The 12766-nt window shown below is 40.4% G+C and overlaps 1 protein-coding gene across 6 annotated transcripts in view; it reads left to right on the top strand.

Moving 5' to 3' along the window:
* The window catches only part of SCUBE1 (signal peptide, CUB domain and EGF like domain containing 1), a 215359-nt gene that overhangs the window by 116281 nt on the left and 86312 nt on the right, over nt 1–12766 (top strand). For 2 of the 6 annotated variants that reach the window (XM_077266575.1, XM_077266571.1), the window contains exons 5-6: nt 6128–6250; nt 11409–11525. In XM_077266575.1, coding sequence (XP_077122690.1) covers nt 6128–6250; nt 11409–11525 — 240 coding nt within the window. Of the gene's footprint in view, nt 1–6124; nt 6251–11408; nt 11526–12766 lie in introns of all 6 variants that reach the window. The other 4 variants (XM_077266574.1, XM_077266569.1, XM_077266573.1 and 1 more) reach the window with 3 other exon arrangements.

Genomic DNA, 12766 nt, shown 5'->3' with positions numbered 1-12766 from the left:
CATCTCATCCATAAAGGTGTAACATTCCTATGACCTCTTTATCACACCTGAGCATCAAAGATTAGTGGGAGGGGGCAAACGGGAATTGTTACGGTGAGTAGTAAGGGGTCCAACGAGTATTCTGTTCCTTCTGCCATCTCCTTATTGATTCCTTGTTCTTTAGTGTGATAGCTCGTCAGCAATGACATATTGATGGTCATAAAGTTGATTAATCCAGTGGTGGAGGACACTACGACACCTCATCCATAAAGGTATAACATCCTTATTTGTCGCACCTGAGCAGTGGTGGGGTCAAACGGGAATAGTAACTTCCATGGCCAGGTTTAGTCTAATTTCCAAAAACATTTTGTGCTAATCACAAAAAAATGCGAATTATCATCAGCCTTATGGAAAATCGTCCTCTAAAAAACGCATCTGTAGTAGTAAAAACTGTTGCCTTCTGCATTATAATACACGTGAGAAGCAGTTGAGGTTCACAACTCGTCAATGTCTCGCAAATGGCCGATTTGTACTTGACACAATAAAAGTTTTAAAACTCCGTTTGATGTCCCGAAGCTTATTGCATCAGATCGGTCATTCAGGCCCATTCTATTTGTGCCGCCACACTAGACCCTTTCAGCCACGTGAATTGTTTGTTTTACCCTCGAGAAACTACAAAGCGCTCTCAGAGACGTCGTTATTCACAGAAAGAAAGGAAGAAGGGGGGAAAAAAAAGTTTCTTCAAAAAGTTTTCTTTTTTTTATTCTTCCCCCTCTCTACATAATTTTCCATTGATGAGGCTAAAACAGTTTTGCTCCCTTGACAAGATAATTGTTCTTGTTTTCCCACATTGACCAAGGGCTTGTAGCATTTTGGAACGCCTTTAAGGAAAGCGATGCAGAAAATGTTATTGATGGCGTCTCTGTGGAAACCGCATCTTCAGAATAGCACAGGCTGCCATTGTCGTGGACAATTCTGGTCTGTTCCTTGGTTTATCTGCACCCATGAACTCGGTCTTGATCAAGGTTTCCTCACTTATCTGGAGACCTCAGAAGACAGACAGCTGAAAACCTCAGAATACATTTGAGACTTTCCCTAAGTCTTCCTTAGAATCCTTAGAAATAACCTGCCGGTAAAAGTCCTTGAGAATTTTTCTTGACGAATGACGGTCGGAAAATACTATGGCCAACATAGATATTCTGACCAAGGTCGTCACCTGAATGTCAAGTTATGAAGAAAGCATTTCTTGCCCTGTTGTGTCGCGGATAGATTTGACTTTTGGGATTCTGGAAAATCAAATATTCTCACATTATTTTCAGGTAAATTAAAAAAAAAACAAAAAAAACATTGAGTCCCTTTTGTGGTTTGTAAGGAATGGAAGAGAACATCACATGACTGCACCAGACTACACACGGAGCTTATATGTAGTCTGTTACCATAGGAACACGCAGATCTATATAGCAGCTACATACAAAAAAATTGTAGATTATTTTAAAAGGTGGCGAAGATTTTAAGAAAACGTTTTGACTTGTCGGAAGTTTTGATTGATGATGACCCGGGTGCTAAGACACTCTCCTACTGTACCAGTCGTGACTTGTATTGTTTAAGATTATTGTACTTGTTTTTATTATGTATACCCCTCCTCACATGTAAAGCGCCATGGAATAAATGGCGCTATAATAATAAATAATAATAATAAGACACCTACTCCATTTCTGATTGCCAATCCTTGGCTCATGGAAAGTACATATCCTTCTTGCTCTGCTTTCTGGTCAGAAATTATGGTGCACATTTCTTAGTTTACTTCTGCTTCCCCTTTTGGTTTAGCAATGCTCAGAATCGAAACTTCTGACATGTCCCCAAATTTTTTTATTTTTTTAATGTAACCTTTAATCCATACTATTTTCCCTATGTTTGAGGAGTCTAGTAAGAGAACCTTGATGAGTGATGAAGCCTTCATATCTGAGCCTCCACTTCTTATCCCGTGACTGTCACTGGGACCACAAACCCTCTTTCTTCTCTTGCTGACATGATAAAGTCATATGGCTGGGCCGCACGTCTTTGCTAATCCTCCAGACAAGGCCTCAGTCTGAGGTGTAATGACAGATGTGCTTTTCCTGGCCGGCATGCAGAGCAGGAGTATCCCGTGAACCTAAAATCACAATCCCATCTGCAGGGGATGATTGTATTGTTACCAAGGCTGTTTTATTTAGGAATTGGAACCATATGGACTTGCTGCGTAGACTTTAATTTGTTTATGTAGTGGCATGTGACCGGTGCAATCTATTCTATCATACATCCAGCATTAGGAGGGGTGATGGAGATATCGCTGATCTTCCAGGCTGTGCATTACATCCCCCACAGTATACCGTATGCAATTTAGCCAAGCATTTTTTTAATAAATTTTTTTTTTATTTCAAATGATCCTTTATGAACTTTACTCTTCTTTTATTTGGAAGTTACATAATGGTTATACAAGCCACATAATGACAACATACAGCAGGGGAAATAAGTATTGAACACATCAACAATTTTCTAAGTAAATATATTTCTAAAGGTGACTATTGGCATGAATTTCTCACCAGATGTCGATCACAACCCATCCAATCAACACAGGCAAAAAAAAAAAATCAAACCATAGATATCCATTACTAGATGGTGGCCCGATTCTAACGTATCGGGTATTCTAGAATATGCTGACTGACAGAACTTGTTCAGTAAACGTGAGTGAACTATGTCGCACTGTGACTGACAGAACTTATTCAGTAAACGTGACTGAACTATGTCGCACTGTGACTGACAGAACTTATTCAGTAAACGTGACTGAACTACGTGGCACTGTGACTGACAGAACTTATTCAGTAAACGTGACTGAACTACGTGGCACTGTGACTGACAGAAGTTGTTCCTTAAATGTGACTGAACTACGTGGCACTGTGACTGACAGAACTTGTTCCGTAAATGTGACTGAACTATGTGGCACTGGGACTGACAGAACTTGTTCATTAAATGTGACTGAACTACATGGCACTGTGACTGACCGAACTTGTTCAGTAAACGTGACTGAACTACGGCCTGTCACCCGGGCGCGATTAATCAGCGAACGGGATTTCCATTACAGACAAACAGACAGAATTAGACGATTATATAGTGGATCTGGAATAATGAGAAATTACACAAGGAAAAAGTATTGAACATGCTTACTGAAATGTATTTATTACTTTGTACAAAAGCCTTTGGCAATGACAGCTTCAAGATTCTTCCTGTATGGAGAAACTAGTTGCAGGCATTGCTCAGGTGTGATTTTGGCCCATTTTTTCACACAAATACTCTTCAAATCCTGGAGGTCCCATGGGCTCCTTCTATGAACTCTGAGCTTCAGTTCCTTCCCTACATTTTCTGTTGGATTCTGGTCCGTTGATTGGCTGGGCTATTCTAGCAGCTTTATTTTCTTTCTCAGAAACCAATTGAGAGATTCCTTGGTTGTGTAAAATGTCCACTCTGTGTTCATCTTTATCCTGGTAGATGGCAGCAGATTTCTATCAAGAATCTCTTGGTACATTTGTCCATTTATCCTTCCTTCAACAATATGAAGTTTGCCAGTTCTGTATGCTGAAAAACTGCCCCACACCATGATGTTCCTCTTCCAAACGTCACTGTTGGTATGGTGTTTTTGGGGTGATATGCAGTGCCTTTTGGCCTTTAAACATGGTGTGTATTATGGCATGCAAAGATTTCAATTTTGGTCTCATCTGACCAGACTATATTATGTGTTTCACAGGCTTGTCGAAATGTTGAGGAAACTTTAAATGCGCTTGAACATGCATTTTGTTCAGCTTCAGCAATGGACGTTTGCGTGGTGAGCGTGTATACAGGCTGTGGAGGTTGTGTGTATTACTTATTTGTTTTCTTAGAAAAAAAATTGTACCTGTTGATTCCACGTCTTTCTGTAACTCTTCACAGGGAGTCCTTGGTTAACTTGACTTAATTCCTTTCACTCCTCTGTCTGAAATTTTGAAGGGAGCACCTGGGTGTGGCTGGTTTATGGTTAAATAATGTTCTTTCTACTTCAAAATTATGGCCCCAACAGTGGTCACTGGAACTTTCAGTTGTTTAGCATTTCTTCTGTAACCAATGCCATCAGTATGTTTTGCAACAATAAGGTTGTGAAGGTCTTGAGACAACTCACTGGTTTTACCCATCATGAGATGTTTATTGTGTGGCACCTTGGTAATGAGACGCCATTTTATAGGCCTTCAGTTGAACTAGATGATAATACTTTAACTAGATGTCAGGATTGCTTTCTAATTATTGATAGATTTCAGCTGGCATCATGACTTTCCATGGCTTTCTCCACCTCTTTCTTCATGTGTTCACTATTTTTTCCCCTGTTTCATTTCTCATTATTACACATAGCTTAATTTATGAACATCTTTGATTTTATTTCTTTGCCTGTGTGGTTTGTATGGGTTGTTAACATCTGGTGACCAATTTATGTCAATACCACCTTTAGAAATATATTTACTTAGAAAATTGTTGACGTGTTCAATATTTATTTCACCCTCTGTAAGCTAGATATACTATGAAATTCAGCATTGAGATAGTGATGGGCAGACATCCCGTATTAATCCAGTTAGGATTGGATTGTTTGAAAAGCAAAAATGAGGCCGTAATGGGGGCAGAGTCCACCCCTGATTCTAAAATAACATGCTTCTCTGTTTATTAGACTGTTGGGCAGGGAAATGTTACAAGTTTTGTTGAATGTGTCCATAAGTGCACCAATGGGGCTATTCGTGCTTAGGATATGTTTCCCTGGGAGAGAGGGAGCAAAACCTGATCCCTTAGTATAATCAGTGGTGTAGCTTAAGGACTCCAGATGGGGCATGTGTCCGGGTTGGGGCCCAGTATGTGGGCAACAAGTCTCTGCCTTTCACCAGGGTATTTAGATCATGCCTGCCAACTTGTCAAAACTTGCTTCAACAGAGAGTGAATTTTGCAATATGTTCAGTGGTGAAAATTTTTGATACTGTCCTTATCCCTTCAATATATTATTCCCCTTTTATGATCATCCTCTGCCCACTGCAGGTCAATTCTCCAGGCACTTGATATATTGGCCTCTCCTCCCCAAGATTCTGGGGCATAAGAAACCTTCCGGAATAGTTAATTCCAGAACGTTTTTGAATTGGACCTAGGCTGACTCTTCCGGAAGTCTAGGAGGTCTCCCCCTTTTTTTTCCAAGGTGTTGGCAAGCATGATTAAGATAGAGGACTAGGGCAGTAAACTAAATCTTTGCCTCCATGATGTCTAGGCTCTCTACATCTGTTATAACAGGTAGTGAGAACCTTGCAGAGATCCCCAGGTCTTACACCAATGGCATATAAATGGTGGCAAACACTACCAAGTCCTTCTTTTACATGTTATTGATGGTATAAAGGTATTAGCCAAAACCCAAGTAGGGACCTTATTTTAATTTTTGTAGTGTGGTCTTTTCACCTCTTTTCTTTACCTGAATACACTAGACTGGCACTTCAGCAGGTCAGCGAGCACAATTTTTCCAATGGATTAGCTTTAGTAGATGATGAAAGATCAACAAACGCTTAAATTCTCAGGCCAAGATGGAGCTGTAGGATGGTATTAGCTAATCATGGCTTCCTTTTTCACAGCAGTTGGTATTTCCCCCTTCCCCTTATATAAAAAGGTGGAGTATCAATGGTTTAGAAGTCAAGATGTACATTAGTCATAACTGTGCCAAAACCTTTCAACATATTGGCCAACCATCTAACGTCTATGGAGTCATTCAACTCTTAGATCTCATGATGCTCGATCCTTTGGTCCCACAAGAGATGGCAGCCAGTAAAGTCTGCTAATGGATTAATTCCTTCTCCCCAATTAAATGAACTTTCATGACCTTGAGGGGGTCAAGTGCATTTTGTCAACAGTTAGTTGAAAGAGTTGGACACTTAACAGGAATAGGTGACAAATGTATGATCTTTGTGACCACCATCAATCACGAGTTGATCAGTGGTGGATAAGTGATAAATGGAAAACCTTTATGTTGAAAGGCCGTATGCAATATTTTAAAACTAATAAAATTATTTAGGTCTCCTAGAATTTCTTCCCCTTGATGTTTCTCTATTTTTCACAGAAGGCATGAATTGCATGAACAAAGATCATGACTGCGCCCATATCTGCCGAGAGACGCCAAAAGTCGGAGTGGCATGTGAGTGTCGTCCAGGCTTCGAACTTGCAAAGAACCAGAGGGACTGTACATGTAGGTAGCTGACTTTTTTTTCCCCTTCAAATATCTAAATACTCCAGGGCTCTCTCCTTTCCAGTACCTGTATAATCTCCTGCTATATCAGGTGTTTAGGTATGGTGTGCTTCTCAGTTGGGTAGGAGATGAGCTAGAGTTTTCCGCAATGGCCACAAACCAGTGTAGGGAGCTGTGAAGATCTATTCCTATACACGATTTACATCTGGCTCCTGCCAGAGCTGATAGCAAGTGGGCATGAGGGGTATTGGACCCTAACTGATCTAACATTTGATGACCTATCCTAGGAATTGGTGACAACCCCTCTAACTAGTCAAGGGAATGTTCAGTTTGTTGACAGTTTACCAAAATGTTAGAATACTATGAAATCCCAAATTGAGTAATGCTCTCCTTACCGATTTCCGCCCAGCTCTTGTGCTGTCTCTTCCCAGGTCCCCCCCAAAAAAATGAGGATGAAAACTTAGTTTAAAGTAGTGCTCACTTCTTAGTAAAATAGAGGGTTGGTTCCTGGATAAGGAAGAACTTAAAGGTCTTGTCTACCTTTTGGGGGATTTTTTTTTAACTTAAATGTATGGATTTTTATGAAAATGTTGCACCGTTTGTCTTCTACAGCTTCTGTATTACTAACTGTACAAGGAGTTAAAGGAGTTGTCCAGTCAAAACCGATAAGTCTACATTCACTATGTGTGACTGCAGACTTATGAATCCACCGCCCAGCGCACACGGTGTGCGCTGCGGGGATTCGCCGGTTTCACAATAGTGGGCGTGGTCGAAGCCGCGCCCTGACCAGTGACGCGGGTGTCCAGTGGGCGTGGCCGACTGAAGGACGCGGCTTTGCTCTATTCAAATGTATGAAGAGCGCGACCACGCCCACTGACCAGTGGTATATAATAAACAGCAAATCCCCCCCAGTGCGCAGTGCGTGGGCTTAAAGGATTCATAAGTTTCCAGTCACACAGCGTGACTGCAGACTTATCGGTTTTGACCAGACAACCCCTTTAACTACAAATCTTGTATTCAGTTCGCTATGACATTTGATGGGGATTTTTTTAAACTCTTTTATCTGTCTTTTTATTTTTTCTGCCTTTTTCTGAGCTCCTCTCTAATTTCTGATCACAGACCGCATCAAAGTTGAATGTGCCAGGAAGCAAAGAGCCTGTAAAAGCCGAACTGGAGAAGTTTTTTTATAGAAATCCAATTGCAAAAATTCTAAAAAAAAAATTTAAGTCCCAAATACAGGTATTTAAGTAAAAAAAAAAAAAAAATAATAAAAACCCAACACTGTTAATATGTACATGGACTAATAGATCATATGCTTTGACCTAAACCTTTAATTAAAGGCTAAAAAAAAAACTCTCTATAGTAGTTTTGGGGCTATAGATTGCTCTGAAATCATTTTCTTTTAATTTTAGGTAATTTTCATATACACTATTGGTGTGGAGAGCGGTTATAAAGAGTCTCTCTCTCCGGAGGACCTGACCCGTCCTGCATTACACAAACATGCAATTAATGCGAATGGACAGTGTGTAATTCTCAGGCTTACCTGCAGAGGTGCTGCAGGGAAATTGAATACTTACAACTGAAATTTGCCCACTTTTCACAACTGATCGGGGGACACTTTATAGTCTAGAAAACCATTTAATTTTTGAATTATGTAAAGCAGAGAGCCCTTTAAGAATGCAATTAGGCATCCGCCTACTTGCTCCTTATTGGCATATTTGTGAGCCGTCTATCATGTTAATATTGGCCTTTCTTCCTTCACATTCTTGGCTCGACACCTACATCTTAATGAACCCTATTTGTATAAAATTCCTTTATCTTAAATGATTTGAGCTTACAAAGCCAGATAAACATGAATCGTCAAGAATGGATGCCGCCCCGGGTGATTGATAATTACCCATCTATATAGAGATACCGCTTTTGATGTTTATAATCATATGGATCCCCTGCCTTAAAAAAAAAAAAAAGAAAAGAAAAAAAAAAAAGTTAAGTCTATGTCACTAGGGGATAAACAAGGATCTAAGGGGTAACGTTTCTTCTTGTGGAGAGTGATAAGCCAGGCCTGGTGGTTTGGTCCTGATGAAGAAGTTTGAGAACCTTGAAATGCGTTGACGCAATAAACCGCATTCATACTTCACCTTTGTGTGTGATTGTACCCCTGGCAACACGCATTTTGACCCACCATAGTTCTAATTTATTGCATCGTATCCCACTGGTGGTCCTGCAACATCCCTTACATGCTTCTATAGGAGTTGTGACTTTCACAGCCCTATCAGGTGGGCGTAGATATGTTTTACGCCACTTTATTACCAGTTAAGACCCTTTTTATCTCTCCAGTTTTAGCTTTTGCTCAATGTCAGAGTGAGGAGACTTATATTCCATGCATGAATTTGCATATGGGATAAGCAGGGACATCATCCCATGATATGTGGTTGGCTGCAGCCTGTGAGGCTCAAGGACAGTTCACATGTCCTCCACGATGTTTTCTTGACTGGTCAATGGTCAACTACCTTCTCCCCTTTTTTGCCTAAATGTCACTTCAAAGCTCTCAAAGACTTGAAGTACGCAACGTCTCAAGCTTGAGCATCTTGGAACATGTATGAAGGCTTGTGACAAGGGTTGACTTCTAGCCAAGTCTAAGGTCTGGGTCAGTCTATAACTTTGGATACTCGACATCGACCAAAGGTTAGACTTGATACTAGGACTATTCCAGTAGAGCAATTTTTTTCAAGTCAGATTTCTTCTGGTGTCCCCCATTCAGTCCTGCTTTGGTTAGAGCAAGTAAGGACCCTTGTCAACTCCAAAGTTATTTGACTTTTTGGACAAATTTGCCCCACTTCCTACTCCCACTAAACATGACACATACTGTTTATGGGAATTGTGATTCCTCAACTCTTCCTCTGTTTTGTTCCCCTTCTTTACAACTTAAAATTTTTGTCCATCTTTGAGGGACATTTCTGTTGTTGTTTAACTTAAATGGATGTTTTTGGGGCTAAAAATTATTTTTGCAATTGATTTTCATTAAAAACTTTGCACCGTATGACTTTTACAGGTTCTTTGTTTTTCAGCACTTTCAACTTTGATGTGGTCTTTGGTCATAAATCAGATGAAAGGAGCTCAGAAAAAGACTGATAAGAGTTACAAATCCTCTCATTATTCAATCGGAATAAGCTCACTGACGTAATCAATAACATTTTTAAAGAAACCCAATTGTAAAAATGATTCCTAGCCCCAAATGTTTCAGTGAAAAACAAAAATTCACCAAAGGTGGACAACCCGTTTTAAGGTGGCCTTGCCGTTTTTAGTTGCCCGACGGCTATCAATTTACTGAGCTCTGCAGTCTGCAAATGTGTAAAGCAAAACACCAGCTTCTGGCAGTGTTCCTGAGAATCTTGGCCCATTCCTCATGTGCAATGGCCTCCAAGTGACTGGATTCTTGTCATGTGACTGTGACGGCACCTTTAGAATTTTTCTGAAATTATGAAACTAAGTCTTGGTGTATGCTTAGGATGATTGTCCTGTGGGAAGGTCCAATGACACCCATGCTTTCACTTCTTCACAATCTGCATTATTCCTAGAATTTCTTCCTACTTGAAGCAAAGCAGCCCCAGAGCCGAGCCACAACCATGCTACACTGTAGGCATCATCAAGTCATCATGTTTCATTGCAAGCATCACTGAGTCATCACCATGCTGCACTGCATCATCAAACCACCAATATGCTTCACTGTAGATATTGCCGAACCACTGCCATGTTTCGTTGTAAATATCACTGAATCACCACCATGCTTCACTATAGGCTTCACTGTAGATATCAAGCCCCTGTCATGCTTTACTGTAGGCATCACCAAGCTATTGTCCTGCTTTACTGTAGGCATTACCAAGACAGCGCCATGCTTCACTGTGCATATCACCGAACCACTGCCATGCTTCACTGTAGATCTCATCAAGCCACTGCCATGCTTCACTGTAGACCTCACCAAGCCACCACTATGAATGACTGTAGATATCACCGAACCACCACCATGCTTCACTGTAGGTATCACCGAGCTATAATTATGCAGAACTGCACATAAGGTTTTCTTTTAAGTGTATGTTTAATCCTTCCTCCTCCATGCACACTACTGATCCATAGGATCGAACTAGTCTAGTTTTATTTCATCTCCACAGTACAGAGTCAGAAAACTGCTGTAGCTTTTTTATATAGCATTGAGCATGTAGGAGTGACATTGCTTGTGCTTTTGGGTCAGTAAAGATTACTTGTTGGAGTTGGGCATGTAAACCACCAGTGTTTAGCATGCTCTTTACTTGATAAACTGAAACCTCAGGACTTGCTGCCTCAGCCGGTGATTGTTTGCCACATCCAGGTAGTATAGCCAGCTTTCCCTTAACTTAGAACTCTGCTTCCAGCTGTATCTCTAGGAACATTCAATACCTTTCTATCTTTTTCTATCCGTTTCCTTGTTTTTGTTCAACCCACCAATATTAGTGAACTGGAGGCCATTGGCCATGAGGAATGGGCTATGATTCACCAAACTGTTGTCTGGCTATACATCACGTCTACAGCAAGTCATAACAGCCAGAGGGGCTCTACTAAACTGGGAGTCCAATTTAGGAACTTTTGTGGGATTATATTATGAAATTCACATATGTCTTCGCTTAAAGGGGTTGTCCCATCCCCCTTTTTTATATAGTAACAGAGCACACTCCTGACCATGGCTCATTTCTGTTAGTACGGCTCAACCTCTATTTATGTGAATGGGGATACGCTGTGATATCTGACACAGCCGGTGGGCAAAATTTAACATCTAAAAAACCCTAAAAACTGCACCCCTCTTTTTTTTCTATGTAGTCCTGGACAACCCCTTTAACATTCATGCTGATCTCGGATGTGATGGTTTGTTCACATGAATTTCCTGTAGGATCGTTTAGTCATGTCTGGGCGTATTACATCGGCACAGCCTGACCAATCAATCCTGATATCCTGATTTTAATGTATTTTTCTATGGTGTTACCCACAACGTTAACGTGGCCCTTGCAAAAGGGGAAATGAGTAACACTTGGAAATTGGATCAATTTGTTCTCTTCTATCGTTAGCATCTATTTACTTGTCATTAACATGTCTGTTTGTTTGCACATGTATTTTTGGGTCTAAATAGTAACCTGTAATTACGGAAATGGAGGCTGCCAGCACACCTGCGACGACACGGAGACCGGCCCAGTGTGTGGCTGCCACCAGAAATATGCCCTTCACTCAGACGGTAGAACGTGCATCGGTAAGTTCCCACCAAGGTTTTAATTGTGGGGTGGGGATAAGCCTTCTCTGGTGCTCACAATTTTTTTTTTTTTTGTAGGAAACCATAGTTTTTATATATTAAAAAAAATAATATATATATCCCTTTAACACTACTTGGACAACCCCTTTTTTATGAAAATAAAATATTTTCAACTCCCGTACTGGTGTTATTGGGCTGCGACGCTCCCGCTTGTCTAAATTTTGTCAAAATAATGGGGACTAATTCATTTGCAAAGGAGTTGTCAAGTTAGTGGACAGCCCCTTTAAGTATTTAAAGGGGTTGTATAGTTTTCCAATAAAACAACATATGTAAATTTTGTTTTTAGTTTTGTAAGGAAGATTACCAAAGGTGTTGTCTTGGTACAGACAAATCTATTCAGTGTTAATGTTCTTTATTTTGCCTATGGTGGCGGTCTTCAGATTCTTATTTTCCCTGTAGCGGCCACTAGAGGTGAAGTTTAATATTACAGGTGGACATTGAAATGAGTGGCCATTAGCAATGAGCGAGCGTGTTCAAATAAGGTCCTAATCAAGTATTTTCGGAGTGGTAGAAAAAGATACTCGAGCCCCCACGCTCACTCACACTAGTGGCCATCAATGTGTTCTATGGACGGACCAGGCTACTGAATTCATAGGAGAACAACTAAATTCTATATAAATTTTTTTCCTAGAATTCAGATTAGTGAAATATTTGCAGTTTTGCTTCAAAGCCAAGTTATAATCAGCTGACGAATAGATGCGTGAGCTCTTAATTACAACCTCATTGTCTAATTCTCTTGTGTGCCGTTTTCCAGTACTTGATGATAACAAGTTGTACTACGGTACTAGTCCCACGGCGCATTGTTATTAGAGGTCCGGGAAACCCACAGCTGTCCGATTAACCAGAAAGGATCTCTGTAGTGGGACGTAGAGTTATGTGTGCGCAACTTGTAGTAGGAGGAGAATAAGGAAATAATGGGCAGGTCTACAAGTAGATAGATGGATGAAACCAAGTTGGATAGAAAGATATGAGATGAGATTGGTATTCGGTAGGTGGATAGATACGAGACGGATATTGGGTAGATGGATAGAAATGAGATAAATATTGGATAGACGGATAGATAGAAGATTAATATTGGGTAGATACATATGAGACGGATATTGGGTAGATGGATAGAAATAAGATAAGTTTTGGGTAGATGGATCGATGGAAGATTAATATTGAGTAGATGGATATGAGAT

This window comes from Ranitomeya variabilis, chromosome 5, assembly GCF_051348905.1.
Source record: "Ranitomeya variabilis isolate aRanVar5 chromosome 5, aRanVar5.hap1, whole genome shotgun sequence".
NCBI lineage: Eukaryota > Metazoa > Chordata > Amphibia > Anura > Dendrobatidae > Ranitomeya > Ranitomeya variabilis.
Note: the sequence above shows the minus strand (reverse complement) of the source record. Positions and strands in the feature narration are given on the sequence as shown.